The sequence below is a fragment of the Podarcis gaigeae genome, assembly GCF_964106915.1.
Source record: "Podarcis gaigeae genome assembly, chromosome: 7".
In the NCBI taxonomy this organism is placed as follows: domain Eukaryota; kingdom Metazoa; phylum Chordata; class Lepidosauria; order Squamata; family Lacertidae; genus Podarcis; species Podarcis gaigeae.
In genome coordinates this window covers 14635351-14662187 of record NC_139683.1, presented here as the reverse complement: position 1 = coordinate 14662187, position 26837 = coordinate 14635351, and the positions used below count along the sequence as shown (strand labels likewise).

Sequence of the window (26837 nt, the reverse complement as noted above, 5' to 3'; positions counted from 1 at the left end):
AGGAATAATGAGAACCCAAGACAACCTTGCAGCTAAAGCATAAAAGCAAACTTTAAAGCCTCCTGAATCTAACCCCACAGCCTTGGCCGTTTACACCTGAACCTGCCCGCCTGCTCCCAACGCCTCCCAAGCCAGTTTCCACCTGTGCGGGTGGAAAGAAAAGAAACCACAACTCCCGGCATGCAACGGGGTGGATTGGCCCACCCTGAGAAGAAAGCGGAGGGGGGATCGAGAGATAGAAGCCTCTCCTGCCTTTTGGCATTCGGGAACCCTCAAAGAAGGGGAGGGAGGCCTAAACCCCCCCGCGACGGGATTTTGGTGCCTTCCGAAGTAGGCGGGGCCACGGAAGGCGAGCGGCGGTTGGCGCGGGGCGGGGCCAGGGCGGTTGGAACCTTTTCGAGCGGGAGGCAGCGGCGGCGGCGGCGGCGGCTTCGCCTCAGTTCCCCGTCAGGATGCAGAGCTCGGACCTGGGGAGCCGGGAGGACGGGAAGATTTGGCACCGCAAGCCCTCCCCGGCCACGCAGCAGGGGTAAACCGGGCGGGGAAACGGGCTTTAGGGGGGTTGGGGGGGGACCCTGTCCTTGGGTGTCATCAGTGGAGCTCCCATGTCCAAGAGCAGGCTACCCTTTCGGTTCCAATGAAGTCACTACTGAATTGGCCTTTTCTTCCTTTTTTAAATATTTTTTTATTAATTTTCAGCATTTCATTTTCCACAGTGATAAAACATATACAGTGGTACCTCGGGTTACAGACGCTTCAGGTTACAGACTCCACTAACCCAGAAATAGTACCTTGGGTTAAGAACTTTGCTTCAGGATGAGAACAGAAATTGTGCTCCGGCGGCAGCAGGAGGCCCCCATTAGCTAAAGTGGTGCTTCAGGTTAAGAACAGTTTCAGGTTAAGAACGGACCTCCAGAATGAATTAAGTACTTAACCCGAGGTACCACTGTATTGACATCTCTTATACAATTTTTTTGATTTCCAAAAAACGAAGGTCATGGCCACTGGTCCCATCACCTCCTGGCAAATAGAAGGGGAAGAAATGGAGGCAGTGAGAGATTTTACTTTCTTGGGCTCCATGATCACTGCAGATGGTGACAGCAGCCACGAAATTAAAAGATGCCTGCTTCTTGGGAGAAAAGTGATGACAAACCTAGACAGCATCTTAAAAAGCAGGGTAGGGGAAGGTGCTCTCACCACTTTCATAACACCATGCTGTTGACACCTTCTTGTTTTCAGAGTCATCGTAAATATTATTCACAGTGCCACGGGCTATCATTCCAAGACCATTCGCTTTTTGAATGTGGCTTTTGACAGTTCCGGAGATGCACTGCTTTCTGGAGATCATCAAGGGAATATCTATGTTTTTGACTTGGTGGGCAACAGGCAAGTGCTGCTTCTTTGTCTCTGATCTTTTGATGTGCTCTGATTAAAAATATAAAAACCGTGGGTCAGTAGAGGGATACATACACTAGCACAGTTTTAAGCATGAAGTAGAGAGGTGAGCTCTTTCTAGATTACCCTTCCTGGCCCTAGTAAGTTCCTATCCAGTTGTTTATATACTCACAAAACTGGGCTGATTTCTCCGTAACTCTAAAACATAGTTTAGTATTGCAAAACAAAGCCTGAGGAAGCCTTATCTCAAACACTGCCCATCCTGTTTTAAAGAACAGGTACAAATAGCAGTTTGGAAGCTTTTGCTTCTGGTTTTTGCTAACCATGGTTTATTGTGTCTTTTCAACCTCACAATCTTTGGTTGATTTTAACAACTGTTATTCTTCATTTCATAGGATTGTCTTTTGGCTACTATATAGCCTGTGATATAATCACAAAGGCTGTATTGAGGCATATGTCTTACCAACAATCACTCTTTGATTTATGGCTGCAATGAGTTTTCCTTGTCCTCTGAAGTAATAATTTTGCTTTGTACAAATAGGTTCAAACTGGTGCAACGAACAATGCAAGCTTGTACTGCTCTAGCGTTTAATCTCCGCAGGAAAACAGAATTCCTTGTAGCTTTGGCTGATTATTCCATTAAATGCTTCGATACAGGTACTGAGCTCGGTTAACAAAACCTATGTTCCTTATATATGACTGCTTCTCAGTGTCTATTTCATCTCATGTGTGTGATGATAAAACTAGAACTGTGGTTTTCAACTTTTTCTCACTGAAAATTCAAAAAACTTGAAAATTGTTGAGGATCTTGGTGGACCACTTAATGGCTTTTCTGCCTGTTGTAGCAGTTGTAATGTGGTGATCTAGATGCTGTGTGATTTTTAGTTGTTTTATTTTAAAAACACCAACCATACAGCAGTTAGAAAGCAATATTAATGTTTAATGCAAGAGGTCTCCCATCTCTTGTCTTCAGTCACAAATCCTCTAATACACCATGAACCATCAGAATGATCCTCGTGGACCACTGGAGGTCCATGGACTAGTTTAGGAACCTGAGAACTGGAGTTTTATTATCTTTGATTAAACCAGGAATACGGAACCCTTTTCAGCCTGAGGGCAGGATCCAGAACTGACCCAACCTCCACTGCTCTCCTTTTTAAAACAACACATTTTTATTACGGAGTACAGAGTCAGGTTTAAGGTGCTGGTTTTGACCTTTAAAGCCTTATGTGGCCCAGGACCCACATACCTACGGGACTGCCTCTCCTGGTGTGCCCTGTGGAGGACCTTAAGGTCCACAAATGACAACACTTTGGAGGGCTGAAGGTGGTTAGATTGGTCTCAACTAGGGCCAGGGCCTTTTCAGTACTGGCCCCGACTTGGTGGAATAATAATAATAATAATAAATTTTATTTATATCCCGCCCTCCCCAGCCGAAGCCGGGCTCAGGGCGGCTAACAACACTAAAACAGTACAACATTATAAAACATTATAAAAATGAATTAAAATCAAAATTAATGGCAACCATAAACTAAAGTCTTGTAAAGATTGCCAAAGGAGGGAGTCAGGCTGCGCCCTGACCAAAGGCCAGGTGGAACAGCTCTGTCTTGCAGGCCCTGCGGAAAGATGTCAAGTCCTGCAGGGCCCTTGTCTCTTGTGACAGAGCGTTCCACCAGGTTGGAGCCGCAGCCGAAAAAGCCCTGGCTCTAGTTGAGGCCAGCCTAACCTCTCTGTGGCTTGGGACCTTCAAGGTGTTTTTATTTGAAGACTGTAAGTTCCTCTGTGGGGCATACCAGGAGAGGCGGTCCCGTAGGTACGAGGGCCCTAGGCCGTATAGGGCTTTGAAGGTTAAAACCAGCACCTTAAACCTGATCCTGTACTCCACCGGGAGCCAGTGCAGCTTATATAGCACCGGATGAATGTGATCTCTAAGCGAAGACCCCGTAAGGAGTCTCGCTGCGGCATTCTGCACCCGCTGGAGTTTCTGGGTCAGTCTCAAGGGCAGCCCCACGTAGAGCGAGTTACAATAATCCAGTCTGGAGGTGACCGTCGCGTGGATCACAGTGGCTAGGTCAGGGCGAGAGAGGTAAGGAGCCAACTGCTTAGCTTGGCGGAGATGAAAAAATGCCGCCTTTGTTATAGCTGCAATCTGCGCCTCCATGGAGAGGGAGGTATCGAAGATTACACCCAAACTCTTAACGGACGGTGCTGGCACTAATTGCACCCCCGCAAGAGATGGTAGTTGCCCCCTCAGTCCCATGTCGTCCCGTCCCAGCCAGAGGACCTCTGTCTTCGAAGGATTTAACTTCAACCGGCTCCCACGAAACCATCCAGCCACAGCCTCCAAGCATCCGATCAGTGTGTCTGGGGCCGAGTCTGGGTGGCCGTCCATCAACAGATAGAGTTGGGTGTCATCAGCATACTGATGGCAGCCCAGCCCAAAACTCCGGACAAGCTGGGCGAGGGGGCGCATAAAGATGTTAAAAAGCATCGGGGAGAGTATTGCACCCTGGGGCACACCACACACCAAGGAGCGGCGGGATGACAATTCCCCCCCAAGCGCCACCCTCTGTCCCCGACCAGAGAAAAACGAGCGCAGCCATTGAAGGACTGTCCCCTGGATCCCCACGTCGGCAAGGCGGTGGTCCAGGAGTTCGTGATCGACCATGTCGAAGGCTGCTGACAGATCTAGAAGAATCAGCAGCCCCGACCCACCTCGATCCAGCTGCCTGCGGAGATCATCTGTTAGGGCGACCAGAGCCGTCTCGGTCCCATGACCAGCGCGGAAGCCGGACTGGAATGGATCCAGAGCTGATGTTTCATCCAGAAACCTACCAAGCTGTTCAGCAACCGCTCTCTCAATCACCTTACCCAGGAATGGAAGATTCGAAACTGGGCGGTAATTGGATAGATCTAAAGGATCTAATGATGTTTTCTTTAAGAGCGGGCGCACCACTGCCTCCTTCAGTTCCCCTGGGAATGTCCCGGTGCCAAGGGACAGATTGATGATATCACCGCTGCCAAGAATGCTCTGTCACAAGAGACTAGGGCCCTGCGGGACTTGACATCTTTCCGCAGGGCCTGCAAGACAGAGCTGTTCCGCCTGGCCTTTGGTTTGGACTCAGTCTGACCCTCATGTTTTCCTCCCCTTATGGTTTTGATCTATGGGCTACTTTTAAAATGAGGCTGCATTTTAAATGGCATTTTAACCTGTATTTTAAATTGGTTTTTTTCTTTTCCTATTATGTTTTTACTGGTGTTAGCAGCCCTGAGCTCGGCTCTGGATCGGGGAGGGCGGGGTATAAATAAAATTTATTATTATTATTATTAAACCAAAGATAAAGAACATAACAAAATATGTGCTATGATAGTATTTCCACTGGTCGTTTTTGACGCCGGGGGGGGGGGCACCCGCTTATCATCTGACAGGTGATTCACTTTTCAGGCTGGAAGTGAATCTGGGTGGAAATGCTGCCTTTGAACCATCTCTGCCAGAGTCAACTCTCATATGGCTTCCTCTGTTTGCACCGGACACCTCTGAGAGTTCCCCCAGAAGCTTGAATTAGACTGTGTGCTAGAAGGTCCCACCACGGTCTTATCTCTTTGCTCTTCTTCTTTCCTTAGATACCAAAGAACTTGTTAGTTGGATGAGAGGACATGAATCTTCAGTGTCCTCCATCTCCGTTCATGGTTCCGGTAGATACGCCATCACGTCGTCTACCGACACAGCCCAGCTTTGGGATCTTGACACTTTTCAGAGGAAAAGAAAGCTGCAAGTCCGCCAGTCTGTGGGCATTCAGAAGGTCAGTCCAAAGAAACATTTCTTTTGCCCAGGTTGCCAACCTTTTTGACACTTTCAGAGAGGCTTAGACAGTACCACATGGCCTGCCCCAGGCATTGTTGCAAAGTATTTGCTTTCAGTGATCGCTTCTTGTATTTCCTCCTTTTACCAGAGCTTGATTGTGCTGCACAAACTCAAGCCTGACTTCCCCCATTTTACAGGTTCTCCTGGAGTCCTAGTATTTTGGTACCTTGAAGCTCATGTGGTCCTATCCCATTACAGAAGTGTAATAGAGTTTAAACAGTTGAAATCTGGAAGCGCATATTTTAGACTCCTGTACCTTGGAAGTATTTCCTGCTCAATGCATGGACTCTTTCCAAGTCTTCCTCCCTGTGATTTCAGGTTTTCTTTCTTCCACTAAGTAACACCATCCTCAGCTGCTTTAAAGATAACTCTATCTTTGCCTGGGAGTTTGATACCCTTCGCTGCAAGTTTCAGCTGCCTTCGCCCATTGAAGGATCTTCGTTGAGCTATAAAGTTTTTGCTGTTACAAGGTAATTCACACTCTGCAACCATGCAGAGGTCCTTCTAGGTAATGCTGAGTTATGGTTAGATTTTCCGGCATCCGTGTGTCTTGAGAGACAATAGATTGCGCCTACAGTGGTGAAGTCAAACTGTTGGAAAGTTACAGTTTGTACTATGGCTATAGAGACTGATATGGAGAGGGGGAGGTGGCCTATAGGAAGGAAGTTGAGCAGTTGGGGGAGTGATGCAGGAAAAACAACTTACTCCTTAACTTAAAGACCTGATGAAGAGAGCACAGTAGAGGTTATATTTTCTGAGAATCATCCAGAAAAATAATTTTTCAAAGGACTTGTTGATGGCATTTTACCATTGTACTGTTGAGAATATATTAACTTATGGTCTGTGTGTGTGGTTTGGGAGTTGAACAATCATTGGGGAAAAACAATGCTGCCCAGGGTTGTAAAGACTGTGGAGAGAATAATTGGGTGCACTCTTCCCACTTTGGATCAAATCTACGCTTCCAGGTCTCATAAGAAAGCTGCAGAGATAGTGCAGGATAATGCGCACCCCAGAAATGATCTCTTTCAGCTTCTGCCTTCTGGAAGAGAAGGTACAGGGTTATAAAGACTAGGACTAGCCGCCTGAGAAACAGTTTTTATCCAAATGTGATTTTGGTTTTAAACACAGTGTAAGGTAGTCTCTGTGAGAGTATATTGTATTTAATTATAGGGTATCAGAGTTTTTAGGGTGTTAACCAGGCTGGGATAGCAGGCTTGTTGGTTTTTGAATGATGTAGATTTTTTCATTTTCATTGTTCTGTATGGGCCAATGATAATAAAGATTATCGTATGGGAGAAATCTGTTTTATTGCAGCTGGGGCAGATTAAGGCGGCTAGTTTTGCTGGTACAGGTGTGCCATGAGGTTTTTTCTCTCTGCACTCCTCCCAACAGTCATTCCTCCTCTGGTCAATGTCTCATCCTTTTTGATTTATTTTTCCTCTGCTGTTGGGCAGAGGTGCTTGCCTCCAATCAGCTGGCAGAGCCACGTGCTTTTTACTGAGTCAGACTGTTGGTCCACTTGGCTTGGTATCAGCTACCCAGACTAGCAGCGGTTATCCAGGCAGTCAAGGTGGGAGACATGCACACCTTCTGGATACAAAGCAGGTGTTCTACCACTGCGCTGTGACCCTTCCCCTTCATTCACGTCAACTGTGTCTTGTTTTGGGGTGCAGAGATGGCCGTGTCCTTGCAGCGGGGGGCAAATCAAACCACCTTCACTTGTGGTGCTTGGAGTCGAAGCAGCTGCTTCGGATCATCCAGATGCCCACCAAAGTGCGAGCTGTTCGCCACCTCGAATTCCTCCCAGACAGCTTTGACGGTGGTTCTAATCAGGTGCGTGGCAGAGTTCGAAACAGAATGGTGTTCACTAAGCTCCTGGTAGCTGACACATACCATATTTTTCCGTGTATAAGACGCCCCCATGTATAAGACAATCCCTATATTTTTTTAACGCATAATTAAGAAATTAAGTTGTTTAGCTTTCTGGGGGTGTGGGGGAGGTCACTTCCACCAATCGCTTGCCCGCCACTGCCAATCACACAGCTTGCCACAGCCACCAATTGCCTACCCACTCGCTGCCACCAACAGCCCACCCACCCACTTGGCCCAGCCAATCGCCAGCAGGCCTTGCCACAGCCACCAATCACCCGCCCAATCACCGCTGCCAATCTCCTGCTTGCTGCTGCCATTAATTGCATGTCCTCACTTTGCATTCGCTATCTGTGTATAAGACGACGACCAATTTTTGCCTTTTTTTTTTTTAAGCAAAAAAGCATCATCTTATACAGTGGTACCTCGGGTTACAGACGCTTCAGGTTACACGTTTTCGGGTTGCGCACCCAAGCTTCAAAGCCAGGGCACACTATATTAGCAGAGCGAACTGCGCACACAGAATAGGCATGAGGCTTGTGGAAGCATACAACAACTACAGATTTATTAATCCTAAATCAGGACAAAGAAACATGTCGTCTCTCTCTTTGTCGTCTCAGAGAGACGGGGAAAAGCAAAGGCTATACACACAACGGAAGTTCCCAGCAAACTGTGCTGGAATGTAAACAGACATGTGACACGCAACAGTTCTATGTCTGCATAATTTTTTTAAAAAAACCTGTTGCATTAGAGTCTGCATATGTAAATGAAAACCATTTTCTTGCCTACAAAATATTACTGCATAATCTTACGCATGCTTACCCAGATAGAAGTCCTACTTAGGATCACAGCGTTATGTCTGTTTGCTTAATAAAGCAAATTAAGCTCTTTGTCCATTCCACATTAGCTCTCTTACACCCTCTTCTTTGCCCTCTAGGTTCTTGGAGTGCTGAGTCAAGATAATATCATGAGAGTCATCAACATAAGGACATACAAGCTACTCTTTGATGTCGGTAGCCACGAGGAGGGAATCAGCCTTGTCGCCGTGAGCCCTAATGGGAGGTACATTGCAGCGGTCATGGAGAACGGCAGCCTTAACATATATAGTGTCCAGGCACTGACAAAAGAAGTAAACAAGGTACATCAGAAGAATCCTCTTTAATCACACCAAAGGCCCATGCAGTGCAGCATTCTGTTCTGACAGATGCCTTTAGGAAGTCCCTGCCAACTGTTGCTTTGGGCCTGCAATTGAATGTGTTTTCCTCTGGTCTGAGTTGCTTCCAGTTCCAATGCTCTGCTGTGGAAGAGGTATGGCTTCAGTGTGGGAGGAGCAGGTTGCAATGAAAAATCAATGGGCAGGGGATTCTTCCTCCCAACCAGTTTTTTTTCTCCCCTGTAAGCAACACCTCATGTGTGTTACCTTAGCAAATATACTGTACATCTCAGTTTTGATTTCAAACCAGGTGAAGAGTTCTCCCTGGAGGATAATGGCTATGAGTTGATTTATGATTTAAGGTGGGTCGGAAACTACTTGATTTAGTCTGCGCATTGATTTAAGCCATTCTAATGAATCGAGGGGGGAAATATCTACCTTAAAAGTTTAAAAACGATCAACCCAGATTTGAGTCTTTCGAAAATTGCCTTATCCACTAATGCCTCTTGTGAGTTATAGGGCAGAATTTAGACAGGCTTCTAGAATTAGATAACCTCTACATTTCTTACTCAGCAGCATATTGCTTTGTATTTAGGCAGTGACCAGGATTATTTAGACTTTTAACTAGGTTTTACAGAATACATTTTGCATTCCGGCGTTGAAAGGTTTTTAATGGATCTCCTTCCTGGATTTTCTGCTTTTTAGCCTCCCCCACCTCTGTTTAAAGTGATTGAAGAGTCATCTAAAAGCAAATTTGACACTAGCAAGCTGACAGTGAGAGTGACACCCGGCATCTCAGAAAGACCCTGGCAATCGAAAAGGGGAAAGATCCAAACCAAAATGTTAAAAGCACAGCCAGATGTGTCGCATGAGGATAAAGAGGTAAGAACCTTCGGCAGGGCAGGGCCAAGATCTGATTCCTGAAGTAGAAAATCCACACACACTACCCTGAGTTTCTTAGGAGGAAGGGTGGAATTAATAAAATAATAAGAAATAGAAGGTCGCCACTACTGTGACTGACTGTATGGAACAGCTTTCCCTACCATTGATGCCCTCTAGACGTGTTGTTGTTTTCCTAAACTACAACTCCCATCTTCCCTGACTATTGGCCATGCTGGTTGGGACCGATGTGAGTTGGAGTCCAGCGTCTGGAGGCCACCAGGGTGGAGGAGGCTAGTATAAATCTTCCTCCTTGGAAATAGCGCACCCAAGGTTCAAATTTCTGCTACGACCACTAAGGGACGTGGGTGGCACTGTAGGTTAAACCTCAGAGCCTAGGACTTGCCGATCAGAAGGTCGGGGGTTCGAATCCCCGCGATGGGGTGAGCTCCCGTTGCTCGGTCCCTGCTCCTGCCAACCTAGCAGTTCGAAAGCACGTCAAAGTGCAAGTAGATAAATAGGTACCGCTCCGGCGGGAAGGTAAACGCCGTTTCCGTGCGCTGCTCTGGTTTGCCAGAAGTGGCTTAGTCATGCTGGCCACATGACCCGGAAGCTGTAGGCCGGCTCCCTCGGCCAATAAAGCAAGATGAGTGCCACAACCCCAGAGTCAGCCACGACTGGATCTAATGGTCAGGGGTCCCTTTACCTTTACTTTACGACCACTAAAGCCAAGGCAGGCACTCCTCCCCAATACGTTTCTGAGCTAAAAAAAATTGGAAGATACATGTTTCATTCCACATTTTGTTCCTTCCCAGTTCCCAGCTCTTTCTCCCTTACAACTTGGCCGAGATGAGTTCTGCCAGAGAGATGCAAACATCCCAGTCTGGGAACACCCCTCTCGCCAGATAGCTGGTGATTATGCACAGTTGACTCAAAAGTTGTGCCTTAAAGGGTGGCCGCTCTAAGGCAGCACCCAGCTGGTTTTGAAAATCAATAGATGGCATTTCAAGGTGCAAAGGACAGAAAAGAAGGGTAGCTTGGTCATAATGTGGACCCGCAGTAGAGACTGCAAGGTGCAGAATTCAAAACGGAGGAAAGAGGTTAGAGAGGAGAGACAGGAAGGGCGGGAAAAGGCCACCTCAGTGCAAGAAATAATTTGTGGCTCCTGTTCCAGAATGAGCTGCCCGATGGATTGAACAAGAAGCGGCTGCGAACCTTGCTGAAAGGATTTGGGGAGTATCCTGCAAAATACAGGTGCGTGGGATGCAAACCTGATGTCTTTCCTTCTACCAAAAGTGGAGCCACTGCACCAGCCCCACAGCAGGGGGGTTGCTGCTGCTTACTGCAAGTGGGGAAGCCAGCGTGGTGCATATGCTCTGGTGGAGACACTCCTGCCGATGCATTTGCACCCTGCTGACTTCTCCACTGCCTCATCCTTCGCAGTAAGCAACTGTGACCCACCTGTTGGGAAGCTAGCATCATGGCTCTGCCGCTTCTGCACAAACTGGCCTGTGTCTGCAAATCTCCCTTGTTGTTACAGGATGTTTGTTTGGCGGTCCTTACTTCATCTCCCAGAAAACCACTTGGCCTTTAGCAGCCTGTTGGATAAAGGGACCCATTCAGCTTTTGTGCACCTTCAGAATGAATACCCTATTAAAAGCAGGAAACTCTTGAGAGTCCTACAAAGGTAAATATGGACATGTTTTCAGGTGGGAAGAAAGGGAAGATGAGCCCCAGCCAGCTCAGCCACACTGACTAGGGATAATGGGAGTTATAGTCCAAACCATCCGAAGGGCATAAGCTTAGTTAAGGCTGATTTTAACTCTTCACTAAATGAGATTCTTCTTGGCCAGGTTTTCTCTGAGCACTTGCTTCTTCTGTCCATGTACAGGACCTTATCTGCTCTAGCTCACTGGTCCGCCATCTTTGGCGAGATGCCCTACGTCCCTCTGTTGGCCTTCCCTTTTGTCAAACTCTTCCAGAACAACCAGCTCATCTGCTTTGAAGTGGTTGCTACTGTAATAGGTAAGGCAGGAGCACTCTTGAATGATGACACACTTCCTATACTGTGGGCTGTCTTTGAATAATTATACGGTGGTACCTCGGGTTAAGTACTCAATTCATTCCGGAGGTCCGTTCTTAACCTGAAACTGTTCTTAACCTGAGGTACCACTTTAGCTAATGGGGCCTCCTGCTGCCGCCGCACCGCCAGAGCACGATTTCTGTTCTCATCCTGAAGCGAAGTTCTTAACCTGAAGCACTATTTCTGGCTTAGCAGAGTCTGTAACCTGAAGCGTATGTAACCCGAGGTACCACTGTATGTTGGTTCCGTTAAGCCAGGGTTTCCCAAACTTGGGTCTCCAGCTGTTTTTGGACTACAACTCCCATCATCCATAACCAGCAGGTCTAGTGATCAGGGATGATGGGTATTGTGTTCTAAAAACAGCCGGAGACACAAGTTTGGGAAATGCTGCAATTAAGCCAATCTGTGATTGTCCAAGCACAGGCACTGCCTTCCAAGAGACCGCTTGCAAATAGCAGAGAGCTGTGAATTGCTGGCGCAGCTATGGAGTCTAGCATTTCCACAGTAAAGGATGTGTGAGTCCATTAAAGGTGGAAATTGTTTACCAGCTAGCAAAATGCCCCTTGTTGTGATGGCTGGAGGGAGGGCTGGTATGCTGAGGACTTCTGTGGGATGTGCTGCATATCTCTGTGTGCCCTGATTAGAGGCACATTCAACCCCCAAGAGCCCCTCTGTCAATAAGGGTTGGGCTACCAAATATTAGGAATGGGTGGGAGAGGTTTTGTGCTGCTCAAGTGTCTCCAAGCACAGTATGTGGCTTTTTCCAGTAAGATTGAATGGCGGCCATTCACATGCTAGCGGGAGCTTCATCAAAATGTCACAGCCTGTAATGCTGTCATTGAAAAATGTCAAATGGAAGGCACATTTGGGAGAAAGATTCAATATTACTGCAAAACAATGAACCAAGTTTTCAAACATGAGATAGTCATTGGCGGGACCAAAACAGCAGATGAAATTGCATTTGTGTGCTGCTGTTAGGGCAATGAGCTGTTCCTGTTTCTTTTCTTTTTAGTTAATTGGTGTCAGCACTGGTTTGAGTTTTTCCCCAACCCTCCAGTCAACATCCTGGGCATGGTGGAGAACATATTGGCACACCATGACAAAGAGCTGCTTCAGCATTTCATGAGCTACAATATAACATCACAGGTTAAAAATAAATACATATTCAACCTTCGCATGGAACAGTATTAGCATGTGATTGTTCGATGTGTTGTGCTTAGGTGACCATTAATTGTCTTTGCCACCTGACACCAGGTTTACGCCTGGCCTCTTCTGGAAACCATGTTCTCGGAGGTTCTGACAAGGGAGGAATGGCTGAAAATGTTCGATAACATCTTCTCCAACCACCCTTCCTACTTTCTGATGGTGGTTGCTGCTTACATCATCTCTTCCAGAGCTCCTTTGCTTCACTGCAGTCAGAAGGAAGACTTTGAGGTGAGCATCTTGCTGCTGGGTCAGCGTGTCTATTCAGGGGGCCTAACTCTGTTCGCCTGGGAGCCTGGATCTTGCTGTACGACCAGTCCACACTAGTAGATAACTAAGCTCTATATCGGGGTGACTACCCTGTGACCCTCAAGATGTTGCTGAACTACAGTTCCTATAATCTCTGGCCAATGGCCATGCTGTCTGGAGCTGGTTGGAGCTGATTGGAGGCGTAGTGGAGCAACATCTGGAGTAGGGAACGTGGGAGAAATTCACCAAATTGGTACTCCAAAGCATACTCGCCTGACTCGATCTGGGTGGATTACAACCTGTATCAGATCGCGGATCCACTTCACAATCTGCAGTCTTGCCAGAGTCTTTACAAGGTAGGCTGACGGCTGCAGCGCTGCTTCTGTTCTGATAAAAGATATTTCTCACATTTTTCAAAAAAAAGGTCGCCCAGCCACTCCCAGACTGTAGATAGGCAGATAAACTGTTTTTATAATCTCTGCAGCCCTCAGACCATTATATAAGCCCTAGTTGTTCTTTATTCATTGCCTTTATGTTTCTGTGCAGATTTCTTAAGGATTTTCCTTTCAGAATCTGCTCAGCATTGGAATGGAACAGGTTCAGGCCCCTCACCAGGCAGAACTGGGACAGACCAGATCCTAATGTGTCTACCCATCCCTAATCTGGAGAGACCCAGGTTAACCACCCTTGCTCTCAACCGGCATTCTTCAGCCTTGGGTCCCCAGATGTTGTTGAGCTAAAACTCCCATCACCCCAGCCAGCTTAGTCCAGTGGCCAAGGATCATGGGAGTTGTAGTCTAACAATATCTGAGGACCAAGGGCTGAAGATCACTGCTCCAGGTGAAAGTTAGTGCCCCTTGGCATGAAGGGGGTCCCAACTATGACAGCAAATCCCAAGCAGAAGAGGTGTCACCTCTTATCCTGTTTTTCGTGTCATTGACAGAAGGTGGTAGCCCTGGAGGAAGGATTGAAATCTGCTAAATAAATGTAAATGAGAAGGACAGGACCCCATGTGGTGACTCTTTGAGAGGGAGAGATGTTGCAGTCCCCCCCCCCTTCTGTTGATTTTCACCCTCATGCATCTCTTAAAGGCATGGGTACAGGGCCTTTGTGAGGGAAAACAGGAAATTTATTGGAAATTTATTATTTATTGGGCATGCTGGAGAAAAGCAACAATTGACAAAAGATAGATATAATATATTACAAGGACGGGAAGAAACACTATGGACAGAATAATTGTCACACACAGGAAAGAGAGAGTTTGAACGCTTCATATGTAGGCATAGAAATCCTTTAATATGTCAATATGGAAGTCGTTGAAACGGCAGTTGTGATATTTTGACTGGAGCGTAATTGAAATTTATAAGATTTTGGAACACAGAAACAAAATAAATCATCAAACCATCAATTCTAGCACGTGGGGCGGGAGGGACCACCAAAATTGTATAATCTGTTAATGCCTTTGGTGCAGGTTCCGTCAGGTTCAAGGCTGGGGGACCTGTGGCCCTCCAGATGTTGTTGGACTCCACCTCCCATCAGCCTCGTTGACAGTTGGGGATGATGGGAGTTGTAGTTCAGCAGAGCCTGGAGGACTGAGGTCCAGTTGCCAGAATCCCAGGAAAGTTGAGCAAGCTCCAAATAGGATCCTCCCCCTATTTAGTAAAGGTAAAGGGACCCCTGACCATTAGGTCCAGTCGTGGCCAACTCTGGGGGTTGCGGCGCTCTTCTCGCTTTACTGGCCGAGGGAGCCGGTGTACAGCTTCTGGGTCATGTGGCCAGCATGACTAAGCCGCTTCTGGCGAACCAGAGCAGCGCACGGAAAAGCAGTTTACCTTCCCACCGGAGCAGTACCTATTGACCTACTTGTACTTTGACGTGCTTTCGAACTGCTAGGTTGGCAGGAGCAGGGACTGAGCAACGGGCGATCACCCCGTCATGGGGATTTGAACCACCGACCTTCTGATGGCAAGTCCTAGGCTCTGTGGTTTAACCCACAGCGCCACTCGCCTCCCTCTCCCCCTATTTATTTCTGTCCTAAACCAAAGGCCACCTTCGTTGCAGTATTTCTTCCACCATCGGAACAACCTCGACGTCGGCGCCGTGCTGAAAGAGGCCTACCACCTCATGGAATGCACCCCGGCCGACATCCACCCGCGCCGCATGCTGGAGGACTTTGTGCCGCTGACCAAGGGCCAGTACCCCATCTTTAACAAGTATCCCAAGTTCATTGTGGATTACCAGGCTCAGGAGCGAGAGCGAATCCGACAGGATGAGATTGAGTACCTGAGAGAGAGGTTTGAACCGGTGGCAGCGGGGAATTAGTTGGGCGGCCTGTTTCACAGATTTGATGGAAATAGGACTGGCAACTCAGGGGGCGGGATGGGAAACTGGACTGCCCTTCAAGAGGGCAATCTAGCCCAGTCTTGTAAACCAGGACTTGGACTATCTTGGTTGGAGATCAGTTGCATTAGAAGATGCTGCGTTCCTACAGTGGTACCTCCGGTTACGAACTTATCATATTTTTCTGTGTATAAAACTAAGTTTTTTTCCTTTAAAATAATGTCAAAAATGTGGGGGCGTCTTATACACAGAGGCCATCTCCCCCCATTTTCTTAAATTGGAGTCCCCCAAAATAGGGGACGTCTTATACAGGGGGCTGTCTTCTAGATGGAAAAATATAGTAAGTCATTCCGGAGTTCCGTTCTTAAGCCGAAACCGTTCTTAACATGAGACGCGCTTTCACTAATGGCGCCTCCTGCCACCAGCGTGCGACTTCCACTTGCGTCCCAGGGCAAAGTTTGCAACTGGGAGCATCTACTTCCGGTTTAGTGGAGCTCATAACTCGAACCGTTCGCAAGGAGGACGGTACGTTACACGAGGTTCCACTGTATTTATCTGTGGCTCCAGACTAGAAGCAGTGGGTGGAAATTGCAGGGAAAGCAGATTTTGGCTAAACATTTGGGTGACACTTCCTACTGGCAAGAGCAGTTTGAGCGTGGAACAGCTTGCCCATTGGAAATAGTGAGGTCTGCTTTGCAAAGGTCTGGTGGCTTTTTGGCTGAAAGGGGAGGAGATGCAGGCACCATTAATGAGTGACACTTGCAAATCACTGTTCCTTAGCTCGTGTGGTTTGATTTCTAACTATGTAGGCAAAAGTAAAAAGGCCACCCGACATCCTCGTGTCATTTTAACAGGCAGGTGCCCCTTTGAAAGGAAATAACTGAACATTTGAAGAGAAAAATATCTTGGGTTTTTGGACTTGCCCATCTATTGCCAGTACAGTTGTACCTCAGACATCGAACGCCTTGCGAGTCGAACATTTTGGCTCCCGAACGCTGCCAACCCGGAAGTGAGTGTTCCAGTTTGCAAACGTTGTTTTGGAACCCGAATGTCCGGCATGGGTTCTGATTGGCTGCAGGAGCTTCCTACAGCCAATAGGAAGCCGCGCCTTGGTTTCCGAATGTTTTGGAAGTCGGATGGACTTCCGGAACGGATTGCGTTCGATTTCCGAGGTACAACTGTAGATAAATGTATAGCCTTTGGAACAATGGTTTGTTTTTTTAATGTACAACAAACTTTTTCCCCTCTTTAGCCTGCATTGCTTTATAATCTAGGCCAGTCTATAGTGATCTATACTGCCTACGTATAGTATTTGAGATTAAAAGCTGTTTTGTTCGTTGAACTGAAAAGGTGATGGACTTGCTTGAACTCTTGGTTCATTAAACAGTCAGGTTTGAAATTATTTTATTTTTTGAACCCTGCCCACTTAACTGCATTACCCCACACACTACATTTGCTTCCAACAAATGTAAAAGCAAAATGAAACCTCAAACATTTGAAAACTTCCCTATGATTGTTCTTTGCAGACAATTGGTCCAGGAGATAGAGGCCAAAGCAGCCGAGCGCAGAGTGGAAGATGAAACTTGGTATCGGAAGCAAGAGCTGCTTCAGGAGGCTGAGGAGCAAAGGAGGAAGATTCTGCTTAAGGAAGAAGAGAAACTAGCAGAGCAAAGACGGAGGTATTTTCCGTTTTAGCATCCCTGGTACTGACCACGGGAATATTACTGGAAGAACTGCTCTTCCGCAGATGGACTTGTCTTGCAAAATAAATAACGTTTCATCTTGCAAAATATCATTTCCCTGTTTAGATTATATCTGGAAAAAGCTCTACCTTATTGGGTCACAGAGCAGGGTGGATTTGATTTAAATCAAATTGATTTAAATCACTAGTCAGTAAGACTTGATTTAAATCATTTTTTTTTTTAACAGACAGACTCATTCTTGCTAGTATAATATTTACAACCAGATGAAGGTTTCATTTTTGAAATAATAAATTTTCAGAGTAGTTTTTACAGTTATATCAAAAATTACTGATTTGGTTATACTATTAGAAATACACAAATAATTATGAAATTATTGTGAGGTTTAATAAATTAACTTTATATTTGGACAACTTTTCTGCCATACTACTTTATTGGAAGGATGAAGATAATCATTTCCTTGATAACAATTGAAACAATTTTTGTAACCAAAGCAATAACATTATAGCATATGTATCCATGTTTGTTAACTGATGTGGTTAAACAATTTTTTTAAAAAAAAAAACCATAGAGTTTTAGCACACATGAAAAACTTAAAACAAATCCTTATTTACTGATTCATAGTCTTTGGATTACAGTGGTACCTTCGTTCTCAAACAGCCTAGTTCACAAACAACTTAGAACCCGAATGTCGCAAACCCGGAAGTGAGCATTCTGGTTCTCGAATTCTTTTTGGAAGTCGAATGTGTCCTGAGCTTCCGTTTTTAGTGTTGCACTTCCGTTTTTAGAGAGATCACACTGATTGGGCTGGTGAGGAGAAGTGTCCTGGCAGCGCTCTGAAGCCCAGCTGCTTTGATGAAAGAGAGAGAGAGAGAGAAATTGTGCTGATTGGGGCATTGGATAAAAGTGTCTGGCAGCGTTCTGCAACTCAGCTGCTTTGACAAGAGGGGGGCGGGTGGACTGGGGGGGGAGAGAGAACTTTTGCCTCCCTTTCCTTCCCCTCACTTAAACTGCCCTCTCCTGCATCCAGTTAGCCACCTCCTTCCCCACACACACCCATGCTCGCTCTTCGTCCCTCCAGTTTGAATGTTTCCAAACATACCCCACTTAAACTCCCCCCTCCATTCTTGTCCCTCCAATGGCAATGGGTAGATCACTGTCTATTGTCACTGGCAATGGGTAGATCACTGTCAGTTTTTGATACTGGGTAGTAGATTGCAGCCTGGTTTATTGCTTTCATTTTCTGGATCAATGTTCTCATTAGATAGTAAAATTCATGTTGAATTGCTGTTTTAGGGGTTGTTTTTAATTGTCTGGGTCGGATTAATCCATTTTGCATTACTTTCTATGGGAAAGCGCGCCTTGGTTTAATCATTTTTATTGATTTTCCAATAGAAAACATCCAATTAATGTATCCAATCCTAATACTCCAATTAAAATAAAAAAAACTAAAATAAAAAAGACCAAGCTATAGTCCAAATTATATTTATTAATTTTGGGGGGCTCCCCATGGTCTGGATCTCTGAAGCATATCTCCACATCTTAGTTCTCCTTCTTCTCATTGTTTCCATATTTTCCACATTTCGATTTTAACGCTTCATAATTCTTTGTCCCTCAGTCCATGATTCTCAATCATGTCAAACATCATGTACTTTCATCCGTCGAATACAGCTTTGTTAATATATAAGAACGCTTTGGTTCTGGAACAGACGTCCGGGACGGATTAAGTTTGAGAACCAAGGTACCACTGTATAATGTAACTTAAATAGAAAACTATCTTTAAAAAGATTTTTTCCTCCAGAAGCATTTTATTTTAAAAGTCCGAATTAAAATTTTAAAAATCTGTTTGTTTTTTTTAAATAATATTTTATTTTTATCCACCCTGTCAGAATTGCTATAAGCAGCTGGAAGTTGCTTCCAGAATTTCACACTGCGTCAGTTTTTGTGCTACACTTCCCATTATCCCTGGCTGATAGCTGGGGCTGATGGCCAGCTGCTTAGAAAAGGCTACTAATGCCCAGTGTCACTTCTATATCATAAGAGGGTCACCTGTTCCTGCCCTCCTTGATTCCTGCCTCTGTGTTTGCATTTTGAAGACTAGCCGCTGTGAAGCGAGAGCTGAAAGTAAAGGAGCTGCAGTTACTGGAAGCCGCAAGGAGGCGTTTCCTAAAGTACCAGCAAGATCAGCGGGAAATGGAGCTCAAAAGGCTTGATGACGAAATTGCAAGAAAGGTAAAGCAACACTGGGAAGGGCCAAAGGCTCCCCATCTCGGCTTTGCTCTTCTGCCTTTAAGCTGCTCTCCTGCATCTTTCTCCTGCTTGGGTGTGGACTAAGCCGAAAGCGGATTGTGAAACCAGCAGGTGTCGCTTCTTTGAGGGCTTCTGGACCATTCTCTCGTTTCCCAGGGCCATCTAACAGCTTTCTTGAGTTGGGTGAGCTGGTCTCTCTATGGCCACGTAGCCATCATTTGAGTGTGTGGATCCAGCCCGAAACAACTTCAATATGGGGTTGGGTTCATCTGAAAAGTTAGTCCCTGCTGGTTTAGATCCAAATAGGAAAGCTGTAAGGGGAGGCTGCGAGGTGGAAGATGTATTGGTTAACGATACCGCTTCCCCTCACCCTGGTGGGTGGGTGGGTGGGTTGTTATTTATTTATTTATTTATTTATAAATATATATAACATTGCCTCAGGAGAGTGAGGAAAATTCTCAGGGATGATTCACACCCTGTCCGGCACTTTCTTGATCTCCTGCCCTCGGGCATAAGATATAGAAGCATGATTAATCACACCAACTGGGTAAAGAACAGCTTCTATCCGTGGGCTGTTAGGCTGCTGAATGAAAAGATAACAACAGGGCAACTGACTTTTGGGTTTGGTGGGTGTGCGTCAGTAAACGAGGGGAATTAAGACTAAGAGAGCTGAGTGGGGGGTGCTCGTGTAATCTCACTGTATACAAGTTGTACAAGCAACAATAAAGTATTTCAATTCAATATATACAGTTGTACCTTGGTTGTCAAATGCCTTGGTACTCGGACGTTTTGGCTCCCCAACGCCACAAATGGTCTGGTTTGCAAACTTTTTTTGGAAGCTGAACGTCCGACGCGGCTTCCGCAGCTTCCGATTGAGTGCAGGAAGCTCCTGCAGCCAATTGGAAGCCGTGACTTGGTTTTTGAACCGTTTCAGGAGTCAAACGGGCTCCTGGAACAGATTAAGTTTGAGAACCAAGGTACCATTGTATATGGAGATGCTGGCAACAAAAGAAGGGACATCCTTGCTCTTCTGGGCTAACAATATCTTTCTGTCCTAGGCGTCTATGAGAGAGCAAGAAACTGCTGCTACAGTTCAGGATGTAGAAGTGCGGCAGATGGAGCTCACGGCACAAAGGCGGCTTTTTGAGCAGGTTTGTGCGCTTGGCTTGTTGGGACCCCGCAGTCGTATCTCATCTGAAGGCAGCCCTGTTTAGGGAGGTTTTTAATGTTTGAGGTTTTGTTGTGCTTTTAATTCTGTTGGGAGCCACTCAGAGTGGATGGGGAAACCCAGCCAGATGGGCAGGGTATAAGTAAATTTTATTATTATTATTATTATTATTATTATTATTATTATTATTATTATTATAATAAATTGTTGTTGTTGTTGTTTGGACTATGCCTTGCCCTTGTTATTTCACTGTGGTTCGGTAGACATTTGATGCATCTCTACAATTGGTTAGAGCTTTATCCTCTTCACTGTCAAAGCTGAGATTGGATGCAGATGGAAATCTGAGTGGCTTGGAAAGTTTACTATGTTGGAGAGGGACCGAAGAGGTTGGATGGCCATCTGTTATGTATGATTTAGTTGAGATTCCTGCATTGCAGGGGGCCAGACACGATGACCCTCAGGGATTGCTTCCAACTCTGATTATGTGCTGCCCGATCTGATTTTCAAATTGGCAACAGGCTAGAAATCCGGCTGTTCTAACCTGCAGAATCACTCCGGCTCCTCTTGTTCGGCATGGCAGTTCAGTCCTTTTTGTACCTTTTGAAGATGCATCCCTGTTACTACTTCTGATACAAAACAAATTCCAGCTGATAAAAAAGACTCTTCCATGCCATCCTTGTTTCTAACCAAAGTTTCTACCTCGGCAGAAACTACTCAAAGAGCAGGAAAGTGTGGCTCAGGAAGTGAAAGGGGAGCTGGACGTGAGCCGGGCAAAAGCTGATCACGAAGACCTTTTCCTTCAGAGGCTGATTGAGATTGAGCAGGACGGAGAATCGAACGCAAAGCAAGTAAGAGCAGAAATTGTTGTAGCTCCTGATTTTTAACCTTGTGTTGGAACACACAACTTTTCCCATAATTCATAATCAATATTGTGACCCGCATCTTGCGCCCATCCTGCCCCACACTGTCTCAGTGAATGGTAGTGGTGCCTACTGTTGGGAAGTGTGACTCTGTGCCCCCAAACCAGGCCAGTCTCTCCTGGCTTCACATGCCTATTCATCTCTAGATGTCTTTTAAGCAAAGCAAGCTACTGTACTTTCAGGGTTACACAGAAAGTTCACAAAAGGTCTGCTCCACCTACCCAAATATACTCATTTATTAGTGATTTGCGGATAATGGCGGGGGGGGGGGTCCTTTTTGCAAAGCCTCCTTTTTTGATCGCCTGCCGACAATTTTCACCTTTCATAGGCAAGCAATGAGGCTCTTCTTACAAACCTGGCACATTCCTCGAGGGAACGGACTCAAAGCCTGTCTCTCCCTGATGCAAATGGTATCCTTTTTCTCTCTTCTTTTTTTGAGGTGGTTGAAGAATGCTTGGCCAAAGCAGATCAAGAGCACATTAACACGGACTGGCGGACTCAGGTCCTGCGCAAGCAACAAAGCGGCGATCTGGATCGCGACCTGCGATATCGAGAGCTGGCTAAGCACCTCCGTAACAACAGAATGGCAGAGTCAGAGCTGTTTGGGGCAATGAAAGAGGAGGAAGCCAGAAAAGTGAGTGCTGAGAGGTTGGCCAGAGTTGTTTGTGCCTCTACTGGTGCACGCGGTTGGGTCACAGGGCACAGGGGGGGACCACTTCTGTGGCTGATGAACTGCACCTCTTGCGTGGCTCTGGTTGGGCGGCTTACGGTGTGTTGCTTCCTGTTCCTTCAAAATGCAGCAGCCCGTTTGCTCCCTCACTGCAGTCCCAACTGTTGCGTTCCAAAGGCAAGGAAGGATTGGACCCTGATTAATAAAATACACACGAGGCTTGGCCAGCAAGACTCTGGGAGGAAGTGCACATAATAATCTGTCACACCCTGGCCCAGGTCCCTTTTTTTAACAAAAGAACTTATAACCCAGTGGTGTAAGAACCAATCAGATGTCATCTGAGCATTTCAAAAACATCCCCATGTGGGACAAAGTTAGATCAGAGAAATCCTTTTAACTACAAAGAAACTATTTCCTACTTGAGGATGCATACATAGTTCAGAGTAAATAAAATAGGAATCGAGGAGTAATGCTTTTAGCAAACCCCTGAGGTCATAAACAGCAGTAAACAGGAGAGGAAGGACAGTAGTATCTACCATCTCCTTGTGAACTCTCTTCCTGAACTCTCTTCCTGGCCCTAAGATTAACAAAACTAACAAAAGCTATATCAAAAGCTGCCTTCTATATTTATGACCCAGGATGCCTGGTGAAGCAACTGGCCTGTGTAATATGCTATACGTGACTATCAGGCAGAGAGAATGGACAGTAGAGAAAATGGGCAGAGATGCAGAGGCTTGTGGGATTTGATCAGAAATTATTGTCAATGAATCAAGCCCAGTCAAAGCAATGCTTTCATCGCTAACACAACGGCGTGCTCCATTTTTCATAATTCCTCATAGCAATCCCACCTGACCCCCACACCAACTGGGATCCCTGCACTTATGCCTCTTTCCATCGCATTCATAGAAAGCTCTGCAGGAATTCGAGGCTGGTGTAGGGGACGCAGGTGGTGTTGTAGGTTAAACCACAGAGCCTAGGACTTGCCAATCAGAAGGTCGGCGGTTCGAATCCCCGCAATGGGGTGAGCTCCCATTGCTCGGTCCCTGCTCCTGCCAACCTAGCAGTTCAAAAGCACGCCAGTGCAAGTAGATAAATAGGTACCGCTGCGACAGGAAGGTAAATGGAGTTTCCGTGCGCTGCTCTGGTTCGCCAGAAGCGGCTTAGTCATGCTGGCCACATGACCCAGAAGCTGTACGCCGGCTCCCTCGGCCAATAAAGTGAGATGAGCACCGCAACCCCAGAGTCGGTCACGACTGGACCTAATGGTCAGGGGTTCCTTCACCTTTACCTTTAAGAGTGCGGGTCCCTGGTGGTGCTGCTGCCTCCTTCTTCAACTGCTCTCTCTCCCTTTTTCAATACAGCATCTTCTCTGTGCCTGTTTTCTTTCAGTGGGAGGAACTCCTGGAAAAGCAAGAGCAGCTCGCAGCAGAGCAGGCTGTGACCGCTGCTTTGGATGCCAACAGGAAGCGCTTTCTAGAACGGGAAATGAACGATGCTGTAGAATTGGCTGAGAAGCTCCAAGACGAAGAAAGCTATTTTGGTGAGTGCTTAAGCCTCCTGCATGCAGTCCACGTGTTTTGTTCATTTACTTCAGGCATTTCTGTAAACCTCCGCCCCGCCTTAATACTACCTCAAACATCAAAGTTGAAGCACATGGTAACATTTGTGGTCCATTTGAAAGCTAGTGTGCTTATATCGTGGATAAGATAGGTGTGAGCAACCTGTGGCCGTCCGAATCTCCTTGGGCAACAGATCGCATAATCCCTGACCTTTGGCAGTGCTGGCTGAGACTGATGGGAGCCGATTTTTAACATTTATATGCCACCTTTCTCTTCCAAGGATCTCAAGGTGGCGTTTCTGGTTCCCCTCCTCCCCCTTTCATCCTCACAAACAACCCTGCAAGGTAGGTCAGACTAAGAGATGGTGACTGGCCCAAGGACACCCAGGGAGCTTCATGGCTGAGTGGGGATTCGAACCCTGAACTCCCAGGTCGTAGTCCAACTGTCTTAACTACAAAGGTACCTTGGTTTAAGAACAGTCCTGTTTATGAACGATTTATGAACGCCGCAAAACTGGAAGTAGTGTCCTGGTTTGCAAATTTTACCTCAGTCTAAGAATGGAATCCGAATGGTGGAAGGGCACTGGCAGCAGGAGGCCTCATTAGGGAAAGCACGCCTCAGTTTAAGAACAGTTTTGGTTTAAGAATGGACTTCTGGAACGGATTAAGTTCGTAAACCAAGGTACCACTGTACAGTGGCACCTTGGTTAAGAACCTCAGGTACCTTGGTGGTACCTCAGGTTAAGAACTTAATTCATTCCAGAGGTCCGTTCTTAACCTGAAATTGTTCTTAACCTGAGGTTCCACTTTAGCTAATGGGGCCTCCCGCTGCTGCCACCCGATTTCTGTTCTCATCCTGAAGCAAAGTTCTTAACCTGAGGTACTATTTCTGGGTTAGCAGAGTCTGTAACCTGAAGTGTCTGTAACCCGAGGTACCACTGTATTACAGAACATCAGGATAGTCACATCCCTCCAAGTTTTGACCTTGGTCCAGGCACTTGTGATCCCCCTGTCTTAAGTTACCTTGAGCCCAAATTCAAACTTCCTAAATGATTCTGCCAAAGTTAGAATGAAAATAAAATGGGATAACCCCCATTCACACCACCTTGAGTTCCTTGGAGAAACAAGGGGATTTGATAACAGTAGTACACTGGAATCATGCTGATAATACGTTCAATGTGTTCAGTTTATCAATCTCTCCATCATTACTTCATTGTGTACAGACTAGGGGCTGGATAATCCTTGTGGACTGTCCTTTCCTGGAGGATTTTACGCAGAGGTTGGGTGGCCATCTACCATGGATGCTTTAGTTGAGATTCCTGCATTGCAGAAGGTTGGACGAGATGACCCTTCGTGTCCCTTTCAGTTCGTATGATTTGATGATTCCTGGGTCATCCTGCTTCACAGATAACCTAGACTAGCTCTGTATTTCTGTGAGCCTTGAGGCTAGACTGACATGGAGTTGCTCTTGAAGATTGTTCTAAGGTCTTGGCTAGTGTAGGAATGAACCAAGGCGGCATATGAAAGCCTGTATTCAGTGTCCTGATAGTGTTCAAAACACAATTCCGGATAACACATGGGCAGTGTCAGGATCTGACATCGGAGCTAGGAGTGGAGGCAGGGCTCCCAAGCGATGCCGGAGAAGGGCCCAGCAGGGAGAGAGGAGACTCAGCAGCTGGGGAAGGAAATCAGCGTAACACCAGGGATAAAGGGGGGCGGATGGGGGAATCGGAGAGAGGGCTCCAGGACTCTTTGCCGAAGACCAGCGGGGAGAGCACAGGTCCTCCGCTACCCACACCCACCCTGCGCAGAAGACTTCCGTGCAGGGAAAGTAGGCGTAGACTTGGCGTCAAAGAATTTCTTTGCTGGAAGAAATTCAAGAAACGCCCACTGACGGATTCTGCTAGCGACTGAACAGCCACGAAGTGAAGGGCTGTCCAGCCAGGAAAGGTTTAACCAGGCTACCTAGCCAGGAGTGGCGGCAACTTACGCACGAGCAACCCCATACAACCATTACAGGCAGGGTATAAAATAATTATTATTCAGATAATACGTTCCATGAATAAATGAAGTGCTTTTGTATGACAGCTCCAAAAATGGCATCATTTTCATCATGATTCAGGGTATAAAGTTGAGGTGGCTTTGGTGTAAAATTGATAAAATACATTGGCTCAAAGTGTGCCTGTAACTTAGCAAGAACTTCCTGGGTCCCGCCTGTCCCCTTTCTACAGAGAGACTGCGCGACTTGAGAGCCTCCCAGACCCGAAAGAGTTCAGAATCCCTCATGTCACCCAGCAAGACTCAATCACAGCCTGGCAATGTCTGCTTAAACGATTCGCCAGCAGAAGAAGCATCAAAACACTGTAAGTGGCTAAGCAAAGTCTTTTGGGCTCCTTCCAAACAAACGAATAGGTTGTTCTCCATCCTGTGGATGAGATTAGCTGGGAACCAAATGGTTTGTTCTGATCTCCCTACCCCATCTCCACAATAAAGATGTAGCGATCCAGCTTGATTTGCAGGAGCTTGGCCAGTTCGTTTTATGAACTTCGTGCACCTTATGTGTCTCAGCACTCTTGAGGCCAAAGGCAGGAGACAGATCCAAGCAGTTAGAACTTTTTCTGTCTAGTGCTGGATTGTCTCTATAGGATAATAAGAGGACACTCAGCACAACATCTCTCATCAGGTATCATTTGTAGCCTTTGGCAAGGGAATTGTCAAAATATTTTGAGAATTCAGATGTATAATGCTTTCTCTGTAAAGGTAAAGGGACCCCTGACCATTAGGTCCAGTCGTGACCGACTCTGGGGTTGCGGCGCTCATCTCGCTTTATTGGCTGAGGGAGCCGGCGTACAGCTTCCGGGTCATGTGGCCAGCATGACTAAGCCACTTCTGGTGAACCAGAGCAGTGCACAGAAACGCCGTTTATCTTCCCGCTGGAGCGGTACCTATTTATCTACTTGCACTTTGACGTGCTTTCAAACTGCTGCGGGGAATCGAACCGCCGACCTTCTGATCGGCAAGTCCTAGGCTCTGTGGTTTAACCCACAGCGCCACCCGTATCCCTTCCACTGAGAGAACACAATGCTGGACTAGGTGCCCGATCCTGCACACTCGTCTTACGTTCTTTTCACATGTGCAATTACACTTTCCAGATAAAACAACTTCATGCCACTTTGATCTCCAAAAAGTTGCTGTTCCACCCTTGTAATCCCCGGGGGGGCTTTTAATTCTCATCTTTCCTTTTTTTGTTAGTTTCTTTAGACAGAGGACGGCAAGAGCTGGAATCCAGAGAGCAGGAGTTGCTGGTGGAAGTAAGACAGCTCAGGCGAAAGGTCATGTCGCAGGCACGTGGAAAGCAAGCCCCACCAACAGATGTGCAGTGGAGCAGCTGAAGGGACAACATCTGCCTGCAGATGGACTTTTTCCCCTTAGGAGCTGCATTTAAGAGATCAAAGGGACTGATTTTTTAAGACCATTTTTATTCTCAATGCCTTTAGAAATATTTTTGTACATAAAAATAAAATACCAAACGAAA

At 46.4% G+C, this 26837-nt stretch overlaps 1 protein-coding gene across 1 annotated transcript; it reads left to right on the top strand.

Annotated features, from left to right (window-relative positions):
- The first annotated feature begins 219 nt into the window (after positions 1-219).
- Positions 220-26837, top strand: TBC1D31 (TBC1 domain family member 31). Its single transcript, XM_083749069.1, has 22 exons — positions 220-529; positions 1240-1386; positions 1937-2052; positions 5020-5198; positions 5579-5730; positions 6934-7093; positions 8067-8267; positions 8988-9164; positions 10336-10415; positions 10702-10848; positions 11053-11186; positions 12257-12390; positions 12499-12678; positions 14758-14990; positions 16563-16715; positions 18833-18968; positions 20045-20137; positions 20862-21002; positions 21514-21708; positions 23134-23284; positions 25534-25665; positions 26555-26837. Exons 1-22 carry the CDS (start codon positions 453-455, stop codon positions 26692-26694), a joined length of 3258 nt encoding a protein of 1085 aa, XP_083605195.1. The 5' UTR covers positions 220-452; the 3' UTR covers positions 26695-26837.